The following is a 20604-nucleotide window of genomic DNA, read 5'->3' as shown; positions in this document are numbered from 1 at the left end:
TTTCGGGGGCTGCGTTCCTTCCCCACACCACAGCGTCGGCACTGGCGTCCTGGCGCGTGGCAGCCGGCGTCCACTGCGTGCCTCTGGTTTTATATCGCTGCTTCTGTATTTAGAGGTTTGTCCTCGCTGGGCTCTTGACCAGGGGAACGATTCCTTGGCATCTGGGATTTGGGGCTCTAGATGTTGACACAAGGTGGTATGATCTCTTAGAAATAGTGAACATTTTTTGTAATCTCTCTTTCCTTATTTTCCGCTAGGGAAACAAAGGCCTTTATTTGGCTTCTTGCACTTACGTTCCGTAATATTTTGTTCCTTCATATTATTTTAGGCCCTTGTTTGCAAAACTAAAAAAATAGTGAGTAGAGAAATTATGAAGAAACTGACAACAGATTTAGACCTTGGTTTCACTGGGAACTGTTGTATGTTTGGAAGGTTTTCTTGTTTTTAACAGATCCTGTTTAGCATTTGGAAGCAATGGCATATATTTTAGAGCTAAAATTTTAGGTGGAGCCTTGGCACTAACAGTAACCCGTTTGGGTAGTAATTTTTACTACCTCATAGCTCGCCATTTATGGGCACTTTTAGACCAGCTGGGTCAGTGAGTTTCTAAGCACGGAGGTGAACAACAGGTTGGGCCGTCAGGTCACTTTGAAGATGAAGGCCTGAGAGCCGGCTCCGCTGTGCCTGACCCCCCAGTATGTGATAGCGCAGTGAGGGTCAGCATCGAGGTGCCTGACTCCTCCTCTACCACAACTTTACAGGCAGCTGGGGAAGCACACACCATCTGCCCACATGGAAGGAAGGGGGACTTGTCCCTAAAATTTCCCCTCGGAGAAAGCCTTTGCCACAGAGTTAAGTAAAATAAAAATCTAGCTTCCTTGGGTTCAGCAGTCTAAGAACTGAATCAGTCAGCCACACTAGAAATTTCCAGTATAATCTTACCTGTTCTAAAATCGCATTCATATCCTGAGAACATAATCTGACGGCCAGCACTGCTGTTACCTCCGCTGCAGGGTGTGCCGTGCTCCGGGGCCCTGGCTTGTCTGGTGAAGAATATGAAGGGCTCAGGGGAGGCTCCCCGGTCAGCAGGCGCGCACCGCGCACCTGGGCCGGCCGGGTACTGTTGTAGGGTTTGGGTTACCTCCGCCAGCAAAGCCCCCAGCCCTGGTAGAGCTTCCAGTCCACTGAGAGGAGGAACACAATAGGCAAAAATAGCGAATTATGTAATCAGCGATCGGTGCTGTGGAAGAAAGAAAAGGATAAGGGAAGTGGGAGAATTGTAGTATTTCACACTTTTTATGTGTTTCACACTTTTTATGATGGAAACTTGCAAATGTGTGCAAAAGTGGAGTAGTATAATGAAACCCCACAAACCTGTCCGCCAACTTCGGCATTTGGGAGAGTTGGCCAGTCTTGCTTCCCTCTACCCCGTTCCCTCCAATGCCGCGTGCTTCTGAAGCAGAGCCCGAGCATGACATCAGGTACCCGCGCGTGCGTGTGTAATGGACTGAAGGTTTGTGTCCCTCCCCGCAGTTCGTGTGCTGGAGCCCTGACGGCCGGTGTGCCGGTGTTTGGAGCCGCGGTCTGCGGGCTGGAAGGGGATGAGGGCTGGGCCCCGAGGATGGAGCCAGTGGCCTTATGAGAGGAGGAAGAGGGCGCGCCTCCCTCCTCACGCACACTGAGGAAAGCCCCAAACCAGGAAGACGTTAGGCACCTGGAACTGAATGTCCAGCACCTTGATCTTGGACTTCCGGGCTCCAGAACTGGGAGAAAACAAGTTGGTGTTGGTGTTGGAGGAAACTCCGTCATGGTATTTATTTTGTCCCGGCAGCCTGAGCTGAGACAGTGTGTGTCCCTCAAGACAGCGTATCTCTAAAGGATCAGGACTTTTTAAAAACAACTATGAAACCTTTATCACATCGAAAAAATTTTCCCTAATATCAAATATTCAGCATTTACATTTTCTGTGTGTCTTCAATGTCTTTTTCTTTTAAGCTCTTTGAATTAATTGGTGTCCAGATAAGGGTTTGAGATCGTGCTCTCTGTCTGCAAACCGTGGGTTTCCCTCCGTCTCCCTTTTGTTCCTGGCAGTTTCCCGAGGAGCCCGGGTTCTGTCCTGTGACCGCGTCATGCTCACTGCCCCCACTCGGCCAGCTGCGTCCCATGGTGCCCTCTGTCCTCAGGGTTCTGTGTCTCCTGGAAGGTGGTCCTTGGAGCCAGAGGCTGGGTCAGGTTCGGGTTGGATGGTTTTGGCAAGACTGTCTCCTGGCTGGGGGCGTCTCTCCACCAGTGGCATGCAGGCTCTGCTGGTGTCTCTCCGATGGGTGCGGCCCTTCTCCTGTCGCTTATGCCCCGTGGGGTCCGGAATGGTGAAATTCTAATGTTACCGTTTTGTCTTCATTTGTTAGTGGAAATGTGTCTGTAGAAAGTGTGTTTGTGGGGGCGCCTGGGCGGCTCAGTGGGTTTAACGCCTGCCCAGGGTCCTGGAATAGAGCCCCACGTGGTGCTCCCTGCTCCGTGGGGAGTCTGCTTCTCCTCTCCCTCTGCCGCTCCCCCTGCTTGTGGGCACGTGCGCTCTTGCTCTTAAATAAATAAATAGAATCTTTAAAAAAAAAAAAAGTGTGTATGTGTGTTCCTTGCTTATCCAGTGGTGTGGTTTGTGTAGGAAAGGCAGACTAAATGCCTCACTCACTTCCTGTGTATAGTAAGTTGGTTCACTCAAAGTGAGTGTCCTCCAGTGGTGATCAGGTACCATGTTTTTTTTTTTTTTTTTTAAGTATTATTATAAATTTAAGGATTTAGACCTACCTGCTTTGTTTCAGTCCGTGGCCAGTGCTGTCCTTACCGACGGGCAGGCGGTTCCATCTTTGCCTACTTGGTTGGCCTCCAAGTTGTAGGAATCTTTTGTTCTTTTCTTTGCTCTCTGTTGTGTTATGTTCCAGACTCGTTTCCAGCCTTGGCCCTGGAGTCAGCCATTTCTCCAAGGAACCCCGCTTCTTTTTAGTGGGAAAAGGTTTTTCAAGACCCCAGGCTACCTGCTTGGGCTGCTGGCTGCTGCTGGGTCTTCTTTTTATGGCACAGAGCTGGGAATTCAAAGGTGAAGTACACCGAAAGTTCACACTGGTCTTTGTGATTCAATTTCAGAACTTGGGGGTTTAATGAACTGCTGGATCGTCTGTATCTTCTTCCCTCCCATTTTGTGCATACTGGGGATGACGGAGGTAGGGTCTTCTCAAACTGGAGCTGCATCAGAGTGCCCTAGTGGGCTTGTTAGAACCTGACGCCGGGTTCCACCCCAGTTTCTGATTCCGCAGGCCAGCTGGGCCTGGAACAAAGCATTTCTCCCGAACACCTAGCGGGTGCTGTAGGTCCCACTTTATACGGTCTCTGTCACTCCGCCGTCAACAGTGACTCGTGAGGACAGATTTAAAATGCTTTCAGTGGTTCTCTGTGGCATTTGGACACCTCCCACCAGGAGCGCACAGTCCGACGGGCAGCCTTGTCCCAGCTCTTTCCCTGTGGCTGCGCTGCTAGCCATGCGTGCGTCTAACTCCATTTGTTTTCTTTTTTTCTGCTACTTTTTAGGGAAAGCTTTTTTAAAATGTAACTTTGTATTATAATTATATAAAACATTTACATGCTTTCAAAACCAGATCTTCCACGCAGCAGCGGTTATATAGCTTAGACTTCTGTCCTCCCTGCACCCTGACCCTTCCCTCACCTAAATGTAACCCTGCCATAAAGAAAAAAAAATTCATATGCATTTGTACTTCCCTTTCTTAGATAGGAGATTACAGACCAAGACACATCCCCCTCCCCTCTTTTTCTCTCAACATTTCCTGGAGGTCTTTCCTGTTGGCTTTTTATAGTCCTGTAGAGCTCCTGTTACGGGGACTGTGGATGCTCCGTGCTTTATTCTATTCCAGTCCTGTCCGTGGAATTGGAGGGTTTGGTCTTTTGTTCTTTCAAATAGTCCTGAATCAAATGGCCTTGTGGTGTGTCTGCTGGGATGGATTCCTTCAGGGATTGCTGGGGCTGTGGTAAACTCTTTAATTTTGCCAGGTATTGCTAAATTCCCCGCCGTAATGGTGAGCCTTTTGGAAGCTGCAGCTAGACCTCACTGAGAAAGTGGTCTTTGGGAGCCCTGCGGAAAGAGAGGTTTCAGGAGCCCGGCTCTCCAGAGCCCCAGGGCAGGGGTTGGGCCTGGAGCAGGCAAGATCCCTTGAACTTGTAAATGCTGTGATTCAAACTGCTACAATCATCCTATATTTCCTTTATTTAAAAATCTGTAAGCCGTTAGAGGGCTGATTCTTCGGTGCTCTTATATTTAGATGCACCCATCCAGTCCTTCGTTTTCTGTTTCAGCTCCTCAGTTTTAGGTTGTATTTGGTCTCTGACCCCCGAGAGCGGAGAACAGGACTGTTGGCCTCCTGGTTAGAAGTGTTTACTTAAATCTTTTGGTGCTCTTGGTGTGTGCTGAATTGTCTTTCATGTTGAAAAAGAAAAAGACTTTGGGACTTCATATCTTGTGATTGGTCTCTCTGTATAGGCTTTGGTTCCTTCTCTGCAAACTCCCACAGCATATAATTTGATTATCGCTAACATATACTATAATTTTTCCCCTTTGATCACACCCCGGGGGGAGTAATTGTTACCAGAGACTGGCTGCTAGGCGAGAGAGAAGCAGCCTGGGACGGTGACCATGTGCACGTGGCGCCACGGTGAGGGTCAGGGGCAAAGCTGGAAGCCAGAAGGAGTAGGCATCACTTGACTGCCGGCGGTGAAATGGCAGGACTTACTGGAACGTGATCGAAAATGGGCGTTTTGGCAGGACAGCTGACAATCAGATAAAGGCGACCCCCATCATCCTCATCATGTTGACTGTAGGAATTACTTTTCTTTCAACTTGGCCTCTGCAGGACAGAGCTGAGGGAGGGCTCACTTGTTTCTTCTCAGATATGTGCCTCGCGATAAAGGGAGGGCAGGGTGTATACACAGAAACAGGAGTCTGTTGCCCAGTAATTTTAGGGCACAGACTTAAGCCTTGGCTTCTACTTCTAGAATTTGGATAACATCTGGATCTTTTTGTTTTTTGTCATGAACCTCACTCCCCACCTCCCAACCCCAAATGTGAAAGCCTTTTCTTTTTTTTAAAGATTATTTATTTATTTATTTATTTATTTAACAGAGATAGCACAGCTAGGCAGAGCGGCAGACGGAGGGAGAGGGAGAAGCAGGCTCTCCGCGGAGCAGGGAGCCCGGTGCCGGGCTCGATCCCAGGACCCTGGGACCATGACCTGAGCCGAAGGCAGCCGCTTCACCGACTGAGCCCCCCAGGCGCCGTGTGAAAGCCTTTTCTGTGCAGATACTCTGGCGAGGTTTTCCGTCTTCCATGATGACGCATTTGGTTTTCCCCATGAAAGAGCTACCAGTTTGATGCATTAATTACTTTTCATTACTGTGCTGATGTTGTACAAGAAGTATAGCAAATGCGCTTTACACGTGTTTGAGCAGGTTGACCTGACTTCCCAGTTTGTGACCTTAGATACTTTTATCATTCATTTGAAAGTCTGTTTTACCAAAAGCTGTTGAGGAACAATTCATTCATGGTGGTCTGTGGGCAGGTACATGCATCGTTAGGGTTAATGACAGGGCTCTCTTTAACCCTTGTATTCAAACAGGAATGCACTGCCCCCCCCCCCCCCCCCCCCCCCGTGAACTATAGCTTTCTTTTGTTAACAGCATACTTAGAGAATGGCTCTTTCTGAAAACTTTTCTATAAAACAAAGGCTGGGTAAGGTATATATTTCCTTTGACTTATTTGCTCAAAGGTAGAATCATAGGCTCCCTTGCTTGGAAGGCCTTGAAATTGGTCATCTGGTTCTCGTCCAGCTACTCCATGGCCAGGTAGCTTCTAGAGTCCCCGTAAGGAGGTCCTCAGAGGGGAGACACTCAGCGCTCCAAATGCAGGTCTCTTACCTCAGCACCTGTTTACGTTGAGCTACAATCCATCCGTCTTTGCCACCCCCTTAGTGCAGGGGGTGGGGTAGGGTGGGGGGATGAGGAGGGGCTGTGGAGTCCTGCAGGGTAAACCTAATGCCTTTAAATTAAGATGTTGCCTAGCCTGAAATAATCTGGATGTCTTCAACAGCTTAGGATACGGTGGGAGATGTGTTTTATTGGAAAAGTTACTATTTCCCTTTACTAAGACCATACTAAAGAATTGGAAGAAAAATTATATTGTATGAGGGTATCAACAAATATTTATAAACCTGATTTAAGATCTTTTACCCAACATAAATCTCCAAATAAAAATACTGATCTTGGAAATGTATGTATCATGAGGAAAGCTACCCATCAGTTGTAAATCGGCTATAAACCTTTTGTTTTTCTCTGCCACTTTCTCATGGTTACAGCGTCCTGATCCTTTTATATTTTTGTGTTAAGATTTCGTAGCTTTGCATGTTTACGGGCTAGTAACTGGTAAGCAGATGACAGAAATGTTCACTACTGATGGAAGGTCTTCTGGAACCTGTACCTTCAGCCAAGCAGCATCGACAGAGCCTCTGTGCAGATTAATTAGCAAACAGCAAAACTAAGAAATAGAGAAGCAACCCAGGGCAGTAGAGAAGAATATTGAGTCCAGAGCCAGGCTGGCTGGAGGTGAATCAGTCCCAGCTTTGTCGTCGAGCAGGTTTCCATGCTTGACCTCCGGCCTCGGTTTCCAGTCCGTGGAGTGGCCCTCTCTCCTCAGGCCGGCTTGTGAGTTCACAGTAAGTGTGTGCCAAGTGCTGAGGGCATTCCAGGCCCACCATGCAGTCGTTGTTGGCAGCAAACAGATAGCCCCTCTGACTTCTTTTAGCTAGCTCTCACCTGGTGCCACACCCTCTCTGTAGCTTAGCGAGCCCTCCTGTAGCATCAGAAGAAAGGTATTATGTAGACTTTTTTTTTAATTAAATACTTTAATTTTTCTGGTGGGTGCTGTAACAAATTACATAGACTCAGTGCCTTAAAATAACACTAATGTATTATCTTAGAGTTCTGGAGGTCAGAAGTCTGAAATGGGTCTCCTTGGGCTAAAATCAAGAGGTTGGCAGGGCTGGTAACTTCTAGGAGAGAATCCATCCCCTTGTCCTTTTCCAGCTTCTAGAGGCTGCCTACTTTCCTTGGCTCATGGCCCTTCCTCCATCTTCAAAGCCAACAGTGACCAGTTCAGTCCTTCTCATGATACCAACTCTTAGGTTCTGGCTCTTCTGCCTCCCTCGTCCCCACTGAATATCGCCCCCTCTGGGCACATTGGCCCACCTGGATAATCCGGGATAATCTCGTGATTTAAAATCACCTGATAAGCAGGGCGCCTGGGCGGCTCAGTTGGTTCAGCGACTGCCTTGGGCTCAGGTCATGGTCCTGGAGTCCCGGGATTGAGTCCCACATCGGGCTCCCTGCTCGACAGGGTGTAGTCGGCTTCTCCCTCTGACCTTCTTCCCTCTTGTGCTCTCTGTCTCTCATTCTCTCTCTCTCTCAAGTAAATAAATAAAATCTTAAAAAAAAAAATCACCTGATAAGCAACCTTATCTTTCATGGACCTTATTCGTCCCTTGTCTTGTAAAGTAGCATATTCAAACGTTCTGGAAAGCAGGACCGGGACAGAGTTTTCCAAATGCCCTTAACACATGTCTGGGGGAAAAAAAAATCATGGGGAGTCATGATTGTGCAAGCATGAAAATCCTGTGTCCTTCCCAACTGAGGGTAACTTTTCAATTTAGCCTTGTGTTTCCCCCGAGACATAATTTATAGCTGTCGAGCACTCAAATCACATTTGGTAATTCAAGCTACTTTTTCTGTAGACCATTTAGTGCCAAATTCACTCTTAATGTCATAATTGAGTCCTAAAATCTTCAAAAAATTGTTGCATAAACATTATAGGAACATTAGTAACAACCAGTTGATAGCTTTTTGAAGGTAGGTAAAACATTTTTCTTTTATGTTAGACTATGTACCTTTTAGTTTAGTTTAGATATCCTGTATTCCTGAAATGCAGAAAGTGAACACCCCTGTCATCTCGTCCCTCAAATAGAACCCTGCCGGACGGTTTGGACATAGACTTCCAACAAGGTAAAGCGCTGATGGGTTGTCTCGTTGGAGGTATCTTCCTGCAAAGCAGGACATCCTCAAGTCTTGTACTCAACTTAGTGTTGATTCTGTTCCGTTGCCATCTAGTGTTAAGAATGAAAAATGTGAATTTCAAAGATGTTTTGACACTAAATAACTTTGTGACTTTGTAGTTCTAGCGGACCCTAAACTAAAGTGATCGAAAGTGAAAGTTTGCACTGTTCTTCAGGTTGCTGGGGAGTAATGCAAATGGTGTAGGACTGTGCCGGCAGCCTGGGACCAGGGTGGGAGTCGGGGGGGGGGGGGGTCGGCTCGGCCTGCTGTTAAAGCTTTGGTTAGACTCATATCAGTGACAGCTTCTTGGGTCAGAAAAGACTGTCTAGCCTGCCGGTTTCTATTTTTGCTATGATTGACTTCTTTGAAGATTAGAGTTATTTCAAAAAAATATCTGTTTTCTTACAGTCTTTTTGTTGGTGATCTCAAATCCACGTGATACATCTATATCTGTAGTTATTTATATTTTGTCAGCTGGACACATGTTAGTGTCTTTTTAATGTTGATACAAGTTACTAATTATTTTCTCTATAATGGAGTTCCCAATTCCCTCTGTTTTAAAGGTATAAGAAAAATGTTGAATTTGTTGAAAGAGGACCCATTTATGCTTAAATCACTGAAATAATATTTTTTGAATTCTTTTTCCTTCCGTGTTTAATTAGCAGTCTTACCTGCTTTTAGCATAAAAATTTTTTTTTTTTTTTTAGAGATTTTATTCATTCGAGACACAGAGATAGAGAGAGCATGAGCAGGGGGAGAAGCAGAGGGAGGGGGAGAAGCAGAGGGAGAGGGAGAAGCAGGCTTCCCCGCTGAGCCAGGAGCCTGATGTGGGGCTCGATCCCAGGACCCTGGGATCACGACCTGAGCCGAAGGCAGATGCTTAACCATCTGAGCCACCCAGGCACCCAATATAAAAAGTTTTAAATTACATGATTAATACATATAAATATATGCTGTTAAAAATCTCAGAATTCAGGAAGTAGCAAAGGTCTGGCCAGTCATCTGACTGCATCTGACAGAAAATCCAGTTACTGCTGGCAGAAATAAGAAGAAAACAGGTTCATATAATCAGAAACCTGGGACTCGGGGCGCCTGGGTGGCTCAGATGGTTAAGCGTCTGCCTTTGGGTCAGGTCATGATCCCAGGGTCCTGGGATCGAGTCCCGCATCGGGCTCCCTGCTCAGCGGGGAGCCTGCTTCTCCCTCTGCATCTCTCTCTCTCTCTCTCTCTCTCTCTCTCCCTCTGTCTCTCATGAATAAATAAATAAAATCTTAAAAAAAACAAAAACCTGGGACTCTGCCTGCCTTTGTTGTGGGGGATGTCTGAGCTGGGCTTTTCTCAGCCTGGAGCGGGTGCCTGGCAGGTCCGGGCAGCACCCTGAGTGCCTGCGTCCCTCTCTTCCCAGCAGGGTAACTGTCCGCATGTTTCCCTTCACATTTGAGTGGCTTCTGTGCCTGTCCCCATCCCCCCGCCCCTCCTGCCAGGGTACTGCTGTGCTCGGATACTGGCCAGGGGCGGAGGGTGACTGTGGTGGTCTGCACACCCCTGGAGCCGCCCCCAGCCCTCCTATCTCCATATGTCCCCTATAATGATGAGAACAGGGGCATATTAGACACACGCAAGGAGAGAGAGGTTTATGTTAATGGGATTATGCTTTGAATTACCCTTATTAATTATTTTGAGGAGTCTCTCCTTTCTCACAAACACAAAAAGGGATCTTAGTTGTTAGAATAAATAGCTTGACTTCAGTCTTTTAATAGGCCTCTTGAGGTGGAAAAATAAACAGCAATTTTCTAAACAGGGTTTTCTGAGGCTGGGCGCATCAGTCTTAAAAGCCTCATTTTTGCTTTTAGTAGCTACTTTCTAACAGACGTCAGCCAGGAAGTTGCTCTGTCTTCTAGTTCAGACCTCAAAGCTCTAAGGACTTGTCTGCCTCGTGATTAGGCTGTTGGGGATTCTCCGAGGTATGCATGGTTGTTAATTCAGTCACCTGTCACGGAAGCTGAGATGTAATTCCTTCGGAGGTTTGTGCCTACACTCCCCTTTCTCCTTCCGTGCTCCGGCTCTCTGGAGCCCACATTCAGGGGCATCTCAGGGTTGCATGATACTCGATATAAAGATTGATGCTATTAGGGTAAGAATGGGTGTGCATTCTGGAAAATCAGGGTAGCTTTTCTTCGTTCTCAGTGTAGAGCTTCAGTGGGGTAGAAAGATTTGACCTTCAAATGTAGATCGGGGGGCACAGTGTTAGTCCACTGGGATGCTGTGACCGAGCAGCCGAGGGGCACAGCCTGTGAGGCTGAAGCAAGCGAACGAGAAGCTTGAGTTGTGAAGGCTGGAAATCCAAGATCAAGGCGTCCATAGGGTTGGCTGCTGAGGCTTTCCCTCCTTGTCGTGTAGACGGCTGTCTTCTCTCTCTGTCCTCACGTGAGCTTTTCACACCCCTAGTGTTTCTCTGTGTGTCCACATTTTCTGTTCTTAAAAGGGCATCAGTCGGATTAGATCAGGGCCGGAAGACCCTAAGGACCTCATTTAACTGAATCACCTCTTTAAAGACCTGATTTCCAAGTACAGTCGCATTCAGAGGTACTGGGGGTTAGGATTTCAACATGAATTTTGTGGGGGACACAGTTCTGTTTGTAAAACACTGAGGTCAGTCACATTTAAGTCCACAGTTACTGTGCTGGTTGACCTGTAATCTTTTAAAATTAAATTGAGGACACAAATTAAAGATTTATTCCATGAGAGTATAAGAAAAATCACTTTATGGTCTCCATTTAGATGAGTTTTATTGTGAGGCTGTCTATACCCATGTGTACTCATGTGAGACTTCGTTCCAAGGACGAGTGCACACAAGTGAAGCAGGAGAGGGCTTCCGCATGCTCCCCCGGATGGCTACTCAGCGGAAGTAGCAATCATGTCATTTTTGTACATGAACCTTGGACCCTTTTAAGGAGGCAGTAGGATTGGCAATCCAAGATAAGAAATCTGAGCCTAACTGATTATTTTCTTACTTTAATGATTTCTAAGAGGACTACTAAATAAATGAATACAATGAAAAATGATTAAGTGAAAACATAAGAGTTGTTTTTGTTTTAACAAAATATGTAGCAAGAGTAACCCAGACTACTTTGTCAGGCCCGGAGTTCAAGGTTATTTATTTGTGTTGACTCATTTGACCTTCGCCACAGCCCAAGGTGTTCTTATTTCTCATTTCACAGGCGGCCCTCTGAGGCCCAGGCGGGGTGGTAGTGTCCCCAGGAGCGCTGAGCTAGGAGATGGTGTGGTGCGGAGAAGGCCCGGCCAAGGGTCTCGCTTGTTACGTCACCCCGCCCCTGCCTCTGACGTTCCCTTCCGCTGCTCAAAAACATCACCACTCTCCGCAGTGACTTGATAACGTTATATGGGTTTGGGGAGGTCTTTGTTTTTTATGTTCATGATAGCAAAATAAGCAAATGTGTTAATGGCCCACATCAATTCCCAATGATTTCTTTAAGATCAATACAAAAGCAATTTGGTTAATGGTTTTGCTTAAAGTTTGAGGATCCTCCAGTGTAAGAGTTGAGTCATCTATATTAAAAGGTTCTTTTTTAGCTTAGGTATAATGTGGTTATCCTATCATTTTATGAGAGCTTAATGGACTTTCCAGTTCTGTTAAAGCTAAAAGAGCTGAGTGGAAAACTGAGCCTGCAGCTTGAAGTCAGACACACCTGGATTCATAACTAGAATCCGCCATGAGCTAGTTTTGTGCTCCCAACGCATTGGCCTCTCAAACCTCGCCTTCCTGATCTGTGAAATGGGGTGGTGCTTGCCTGCCTTAGCAGTTACCGTGAGGGCTAAATCAGAGAAGGCACACCAGGTGTCTTGTGTGTCGTGTGCGCACACAGAGTGTCTTGTGTATATTTTAGCTCCTACTATCATCTGGATGCATATTGAGTTTATTTTGGTGAAGAAGGTCACGTTCACTTCTCGGGGTTTCCTTTTCTGCATGACGTTTGTGGCTGTTCGCATGAAGCAGAAGAAAGCCATGGCTGTAGGTCACACACTCAGAAGGCAGCTGGTGGACCTGAGCCAGCTCCCTCTCTCCATAGCTTTGTGGCCTTGGGCAGGGTACTCAGCGTTTCCTAGCCTCATTCCCTGATCCTCAGTCTCCTTGGGGAAAATCGTTAGGACCACACGGAGGTGTTGTAAGGGTGAAGTTAGACTATGGATGTCAAGTGCTGGGTTTTCTTGAGATCAGTTATTTAAAGGTATAAAACAATCTTGTTTTGTGATGTCATTTTACTAAATATAAAAGTGTCTAAAATTACCAATTCAATAAATTTTAGACCCCATTTTGCCTGTATTCACCTAAAAATGTCGTAACTGGATTTCTCTTTGTTCCTGTTGTAGGTGCTGGAGATCAGAATTTATTTACCTCTATTTATCCAACGCTTTCCCAGCAGCTTCCAAGAGAACCGATGGAATGGAGAAGGTGTGGCATATCTGTTTTTGACTTTATCTCTCTCTTCGTTTTGTAGACATTTCTGTGAGCAAGTGAGGTAGTAAAAGTTAAAGCCCAAGTTGTAAAGTGTCTTGTAAAGAAACTGAACATATCACATAATCTGTGGGCCTCACTTTTTAAGGAATATGTTGATTTTTCTTACCGAGACAGAGGGTGGTAGAAACAAGACAGTTATTTTGAGTTAAAGGCCCTCTTTTATAGGAATGACTTCTGATTCCTCATGGTACATCAGAGTATCTTTTCTTAAAGAAATTGCTTATTTAAATTCAGTTTAACATATAATGTATTATTAGTTTCAGAGGTAGAGTTCAGGGATACGTCAGTTGCATATAACACCCAGGGCTCATCACATCACGTGCCCTCCTTAGTGCCCGTCACCCGGTTACCCCATCCCCCGCCCCTCACCCCTCCAGCAACCCTCAGTTTGTTCCTTAGAGTTAAGAGTCTGCGTCAGAGGGTCTTAAAGGCACAGGCGTTTTGGAAAGGAGACATGCACTCGGACTCCATGTTAGAGCAGAACACATGGCCTTTACCTACCGTCTCAGCAAGACCTCCGTTCACCCTGAGCTCCTGTGCTCCTTTCTTAAGGATGAGGAAGTATGTGGAAAGATGTTATTTAAAAATTAGGGGGGAAACCAGACCGGCCATCCCATTGGTCCTTTGTATGTGATTGTTCATCTCGTGACTTGTTCGGAGAAGTAGTCCGCATTTGAATTATCTTATTGGAAAACTTATTTCTGCTAAGATTAGCTATTATTTCTAGAGAATGTTTGGAGTTTGACTTGTTAGTACAGGGATTCCGATTTTAATCAAGGTGTATGCACATTTCCGGTTGTCGTTCACGCTCTCGTAGTTCCAGTTCTCGCGGCATCATTTCCCTCCGACCACCAGTGTGTGCGCTGCCACGTGAAGAATTGATGTGGCTTTCTGGGGGTGACTCACCAGAGATGGGGTCCAGGCTCATTTTTGTGTCTAATACCATGTTAGAAGGAGTGCATTTTTTCAATTTAGTAATTTTTTCAATTTAGTAATTAAATGCAATATAAAGAGCAGATAGAAAGTGGGAGAATTGTTCAACATCTGAGGAGGCCCCGTGCTGTCGCAGGAGAAGATAACTCAGTGGAGGACTTAATGTCTGGCGAGATGGGGGAGTCTGCAGAGGATCTCTAATGCACATTATTTAAACATCCAGAAAGACAAAAGCAAAGATGTGTGTCCATGAAACAAGACAAGGGGTCATGAGGAAACAAGGAGAGACTGTAGATTTCGTGTGCGTTCATCTCTTCGCCTTCCTGAACCTGCCTGAGCTGGAGGAAGGGCCAAAGGGGCGTGAGGGTGCAGGGACAGAGAGGGGTGTGGGTGACGCAGTGGAGACTGGCCACCTTCCCCGGGGAAGGACAAGAGGCCTCGGGAGAGGAGGCTGAGCCTGTGTATCCTGTATCTGCAGAGGCGGCTCCTGGAGACGCAGGTGACGGGGCCCGGGACCGCTGCAGGTGAGGCCAGAGCGCGCCGGGAGGGGGCAGGCGGCGCGGGGCCACCTCCGCGGGAGCCTGCGGCTCCGATGAGCTCCAGCCCCGTGGATTCGAGGCGCCGCAGGCAGCGGGGAGGAGGGCCAGTGTGCATCTGACCAGGTGCGGCCAGGCGGCGGAGCTCCCGGGGCAGGAGGGTAGGGAATTCATCGCGGGACAGACCGGAGGGCCCCAGGAAGAGACCTGCTGCGTCCCCATGGTGCCTTCCTGATTGGAGCGGGAGGCCTTCTGAGGGACCCCCCCACCCCCAGGACAAAGGGCCTGCTGGGGCCGCTGAGGCTTGACTGAGCAGCTGCTGGCGCTTGGGGTTTGCAGTTCTGTCCGGGAGCTGGGGAGGGAGCTGGGGCAGAACCGGAAATGGTGACTCTGAGCTGAGAGAACGAAGACGCAAGAAGACGAAAGCACATCATAAAGCTGCGTAACCAGAGTGTGCTGCTTGGCTCCCGAGCAGCTGGTGCTGCTGCATTCAGTAAGAGGGGGCCACGGCATCAGGACGACAGTCGGTGGGGAGAGGGCAGCTAGGAGGGCGGGGGGCAGAGCTGAGCCTGCCTCCTTGGACATTTGGACATCGTGTCTAAGAGGAAAGCGTTTGGGGAGATACGGTGGGCTGAATGGCGGCCCTTAGAAGATCCGTCCATCCGTGAACTGCGAGTGTGAGTTTATTTGCAACGAGGATCTTACAGTGTATTTGAGTGAAGGATCACATGAGATCATCCTGGAGTGGTGTGGGCCCTAAATCCAGTGACGGGCATCTCGGCAAGAACATGCTTGCAGAGGAACAAGCAGTCCGCGTGGACATGGCCACAGAGATCGCAGTGGGGGGCTACAGGCTGGGACCGTCCCGGTTTGCCGGGAGGCAGGAGAGACGAGGAAGTTCTCCCACAGAGTGTCCAGAGGAAGCCAATGCTGCCAACTCCTTCATTTCAAATTTCTGGCCTCCTGAGCTGGGAGAGAATTAATGTTGTTTAAGCCTCTGGGTTTGTGGTAACTTGTCAGAGTAGCTCTAGGAGAACTAGTACAGGAGGGGAGGGATGGAGGCCGGGGTAGGCAGCTGCGTGTGTGTCTGTGTGTGTGTGTGTGTGTGTGTGTGTGTGTGTGTGTGCGTGTGTGTGAGAGAGAGAGAGAGAGTAAGAGAGAGAGAAAGGCCTTTTGATACTATTCGACATGTTAAAGCAGGTACATGTGACTGTGATCAGAATGTACAATTGAGTAGATCTTGGGACTAAGCTTGAAGCCAAGGTTTTCCTAGATGCGCTGAACTGCCGTATGCAGGAGAGCACGTCGGGGAGTGGGGAAAACGGAGCTGCAGAGCCCTGCCACACAGCATGGGGGGTGGGGGACGGGGGCCCAGAGCTGCAGGGGGGGACACAGGGACACGCCGAGATGTGGGGGACAACAGGAAGTTTCAGAGCAGAGGACAGAGAACGGGCGACAGGCAGTATCTGAAGAATGAAGGTCAGGATGTTCCCAGAGGTGAATCACGGGCTTGCTGGAGCCCACAAAATGTCCCGTGCAATGAAAGCAAAACACAGCAAACCAAAAGCCATGCCAGGAAAACAGACAGAAAAGGAAACCAGGTCTGCAGTCTCTACAACATTGAAAATGCAGCGTAAGAGCCAGCACTTCTCAAAGTACTGATGGAAAACGCCTTTCAACCTAGAAGTTTGTGCTACTCAAACTCACAGGTGGAAGGGAAGACCGAGTCAGCCCCCCTCTCCCCGCCCGTGGGCCGGTGGGCTTTGCTGAGGCAGGACTGACAGGGTTTGTCCCTTGAAGGCCGGGGAGCCATCTGGGACCAGGATGTGTCACTTCTGGCTGCGCAGAGCTTCATGTATGTGCTCTGGAGGGCCGCTCTCGTGTTCATTGCTTGCCACGCCATGCAGAGAGTTGAGAAATAGAGTATGGTCACAAACCTTACCACCCTGAAATAATGAAAGGACACATCTCAACAGGAAGGAAAATGAACCCAGAATTCAGATGAAAGAAGCAGTCACCAGCAAAGAAGTCATAAAAGTATTTTGCTAAACTTAAGATTATCAGTCCTTTCAAAAATTAAGAAAAAACCTAAAATTTTAGATGTGGGGAAGGAAGCAGAGAGAAGAAAGTGTACTTGTCTCGTTCAAGGAGAGGGTAGACATTAATCTTTAAAAGAAACACTTAAGTTTATGCATATTAAAAATAAAAATGTAACCAACAGCAGAATAGAAATAGATGGTTAAACTTTCAAACCAGCAGAGGAAAAGGGTGGAAAAAGAAAACTGGATTCGTCTCACAAGGATAGGGAAAAATAGAGAGCCTGAAAATAGAAAGTACACAAGTTCAGGCATCAGCATAATCATGTTAAATATGGTTAGTTTCAGGGTGTTAGACACAGACCCCTTAGATTGGACAAAAAATACAAGAATCCGGCTTAGAAACGTGTCAAGAGAGACAGCTACTAGAAGTGGAAAATATAAGTGTGGAGGAAAGGTGTATGGAGCCTAATGTATTTTTTAGAAGTACAGTGAAATGGCAGCCGTGCCCTGATAGCCATAGATGGGGGTCTGCAGCCTGTGGGCTATCTCTGTTCCTCCCTGGGGGGGGGGGTGGGCGTGCAGGGGCTGGGGTGCGCCCCTCTCTGGTTTGGGTCTTGCAGGTGATCATAAAAGTATTTGTTTAGTTTAAAGCTTTTATGTCTTCAAACGGCGCTTTTGACATTTGGGAATCTTTTTTTTTTTTATAGTGACTTAGAGATTCAGTGAAACTCCAAGTAATATCCATTTTTCTCAGAAGTCTGTGTTGTTGCAAAGAGCCCTGGTTAAGTAGGATATTGGTGTGCATGCGTCAGAGCAAGGTGAAAGTCCTGACGGAGAGGGAGCTGTGACACGGACACGTGAACCGTGCTGAGATAGTGTGTAGAACCCTTCTGGACAGAGTATTATCATTATCACTCAGGATTAATACCATATATGTACTTTTGAATTCATGGATATGATTAAATTATTGTTGGATTTTTTTTTCCCCCTTTTCTTTCTGCTGAGCCTTCTGTAGTCATTTTTCTTAGTGACGTTTTAAAAATTGTTTGTAGGTCCTATGGCCGGGCTCCAAAGATGATTCACCTAGAATCTAACTTTGTTCAATTCAAGGAGGAGCTGCTGCCCAAAGAAGGAAACAAAGCCCTGCTTACCTTCCCCTTCCTTCATATTTATTGGACGGAATGCTGTGTAAGTATTCGTGGAGGAAGAAGAAATGACCAGAAAATGCCTTGGAATGGGATCAAGAATTCACCGGTCTAGCTTTTGTTCAGACAACGCTCATTTTTCAAATTGACTTTTTAATGGGCTCTACTTGGTGTCCTCTTTCCTCGTTCCCACTGTCAGATGCCCAGTGCCTCTGTCGCTCCACGCTTCTGCTCTGGTTCCGTGTTCTGCCTTCTGGGTAACCACCAGGTACAATCTTACTTGCCACGTTTTGAGTTCTTGTGAGCGCCCTGCGCCCTCGGGGCCTCTAGGTCTTGTTAATATTTACTCCGAGCTTTGTTTCCGAACCCCCGATATTCACTGTCATGATAGCTACTCGACTTCATTCTTGTGGGTCTCTCCTGCTGCTTTGTGGGCTTTCTGAAGGCAGGGGACTGCCCTGCTTCCTCACTGTCACGGTACCTCCAGAGCAGGCGCTCCATGGCCACCCATCCAGGGACCTTACTTGTACTTTGCAACTGCGTATTTATGAACCCAGAAAGAAGCTTGTCGCTCTTGACAGAATTCTTCTGTCGTGAACTAAGAGACAACACCGTGGGTCATTTCTTCCTGTTTGTTTTAGCGATATCCAGCATACACACATCATTTCGTGTTGTGTATTTTCACCTGAATCTGAGGATGCAGAAGTAGTGTGGTGTGATTTAAAGAAGGGACTGGAAGCTTTACTCCTGAACCCTTTTGCCTTTGTGGATTTTGCTTTGTAGCCTTTCTCAGTGGAGTCCGCCATGCAGGGCGGGCTTATACCCCCAGCAGTGAGTGTGATGACACATGGGGCACGTCTGCCAGGGAGCTCATCAAAGGTGAGCACCCAGGGCTTTTGTTGGGGTTCAGGCACGTGGGCACCCCCTGCCTGGCTCGTACCAAAACTCTAGAGGGGTTTTCTAGAGGGAAAGCAGGTGTTCAGCACAAGCCATAGTATCTGTACAAAGAGCTTGTGCCCAGTGAGGCCCTTTGTCACGTGGTGGTGGGAACCATCCCATGATCCATGTTCCCAGGCCTCAGCAAAGCGCCCCCCCCACCCCCGCCCCGCCGCCCCGCCGCCGTGAGCAGGCCTAAGCATGGCTGTCCTAGGCCTGAAGTGCCTCTTCTCTCTCTGGCCCCTCGGCGGTGATGTTAGATTTGATGTTGTGGTCAGGGTTTCTCCATGCTGTAGGTACTGTTTTCCCCTTGCAATTAATAAGCCATCTCTGGGGGGCCCACCGTAAGACCACAGGATTACCCTGCTCCTTGTCCAGCTTTCCCCTTAGATTGAGCACCCAGCGATGACTCTTCCTGAACCAGTCTTTACGGAGGGCTGCCCTCCTGAACCAGCCTTCCTCCAAGCTGATCAGTGGTTCTCTGCTCTGGGAATTGCCCACGTGGGTTTCTGTCCCGTGTGATGCTTTGCCATCCTTTGTCCTCACTGTGATGCTCAGGTCGTCTCAGATTTGGCCGGTGAGAGTCACTTCAGACCGGCCCCTGGGTCCTTTTCAGGGACTTCTCTAACTTTCAGGGACAACAAGGTATCCTGGGCTCTCGTACCAGTGCTGCCCTTGTCCTGGAGTCGGCCGCTTCTTCTCAGAGCCCCGCTGCCCCTGGTGCTGCGGGCGTGTCTGGGCCGCCGGCCCTTCGGGAGACGAGCTAGGAAAGTGTGCGTCTCGGAGACCAGGGCTCGATGCTGTGCCTCCGGTTGGAGCCTCAGCCCCCGGGGCTCTCTGCTGCGCTGTCCCGGTCCGTGCTGGCGTCTGCCCTGGCTCCAGATAGCATCACCGCAGGTGCCTCCTCGCTCAGTCCTCCGACCCGCGCAGCCGTGTTCGCCGCATTGTGGCTCCCGCCCTGCGGCCGGGGATGGTCCGTGTTCCTCTCTGGTAGGCCAGGCCGCCCTCGGGCCCGTCCTTGTCACAGTATATTCCCCTTGCTCTTGCATGGGTACTTCTCCATGTGAACGTCAGTACTGAGCTACTGAGTTCCAGGTGGAACTTCCTGGGTTTTTTATCGGGACCACGTTGAGCTATAACTTACTGTGTGCAGAGACAACGTCTTGGTGGTATGGAGACCTTCTGACCCTGAACCAGGGAGGTCTTTCTATCTGTGCACGTCTGTGTCCTTTAGAAGTATTTGAGGGATGCTTTTCTTCATCCATGATAGAGTTCACATGTTTCTGCTTAAATGTATGTCTAAGCATTTTCCTTCTTTTGTTGCTGACGTCCATGGGGTTTTCTCTCTCATTACATCTTCTAGTTGGTTGTTGTGGTGTATGTGAAGGCTGCTGCTGTTTTCCATGTTAGCCTTGCGAATTCTCTTACTGTTTGAGTTTGTTTCATCGCGGCTTCTCTAGGCCCCAGGGCCCCCATCATGTCATCTCTTCTCTTTCAGGTCTTAGGCCTCCAGTTGTTTCCTCTGTTGGACCCCATTGTTAAATAGTGGTGGAGACGGTGGGCATTGTTGCCTTGTTCTGACCTCCATGGGGGCGCCTGCGATGTGTGCCCAGTGAGGAGGGTGCTGGCTGTGGGACGGAGCGAAACGGGCACCAGCTGGGTCGGGTATCCATCCCTTCCTGTTTCCTCAAGGATCTTTATTAGGAACACATTCTTGAATTTTGTTAGTAAAGGCTTTTTCATACTCAGTGGGGATAATCATAGGGGTTTTTTCCACTTAAATTTACTGATACGTTGGGTTATATTAATGGGTTTCTTATTATTGAGCCATACTTGCATTCCTGGTATAAATACTACTTGGTCAAAGTATCAGTTTTTTAATGTGGTATTTGTGTCTGTTCACCCAAATTAGGATTTTTTTTTGCATCTACGGTCACAAGTGATTGGTCTGTAAGTTTTTTCGTATTGTTTCTGTCAGGTTTAGGTATCAATATTATACTTGCTTCATAAATATAATTTGGAGTTTTCATTTGTTTCCTATTTTTGAGACAGTTTATAAATGTAGCACTAGACCAGTGTGGTCTCTAAGGATTGATAGGGTTCTCCTCTGAAACCATCTGGACTTGGTACTTCCTTACAGGACAGTTCCTTGATCACTTTCTACGTACTTTTCATGGAAATGGGTCTCTTACAGCCATTCGTCAATTTTGATAAACTGTATCTTTCTTAGAAATTATACATTTCAGTTAAGTTATAAAATTTAATGTCTTGAAAGTGTGCAAAGTGGTCTTTTTTTGACTTTTAAAATA

General features: G+C 47.6%; 1 protein-coding gene across 2 annotated transcripts in view; it reads left to right on the top strand.

Moving 5' to 3' along the window:
- Nucleotides 1-20604, top strand: part of TRAPPC10 (trafficking protein particle complex subunit 10) — an 89341-nt gene that overhangs the window by 8842 nt on the left and 59895 nt on the right. The window contains exons 2-3 of one of the 2 annotated variants that reach the window (XM_028126447.2): nt 12559-12640; nt 17267-17402. In XM_028126447.2, the coding sequence (XP_027982248.2) occupies nt 12559-12640; nt 17267-17402 (218 nt within the window). Of the gene's footprint in view, nt 1-12558; nt 12641-17266; nt 17403-20604 lie in introns of those variants that run through there. The other variant, XM_028126449.2, reaches the window with a different exon arrangement.

This window comes from Eumetopias jubatus, unplaced genomic scaffold (assembly GCF_037043125.1).
Source record: "Eumetopias jubatus isolate StellerSeaLion01/CBP00866 unplaced genomic scaffold, mEumJub1_p1.0 scaffold_1, whole genome shotgun sequence".
Lineage (NCBI taxonomy): Eukaryota > Metazoa > Chordata > Mammalia > Carnivora > Otariidae > Eumetopias > Eumetopias jubatus.
This window is presented reverse-complemented; position numbering and strand designations above follow the sequence as displayed.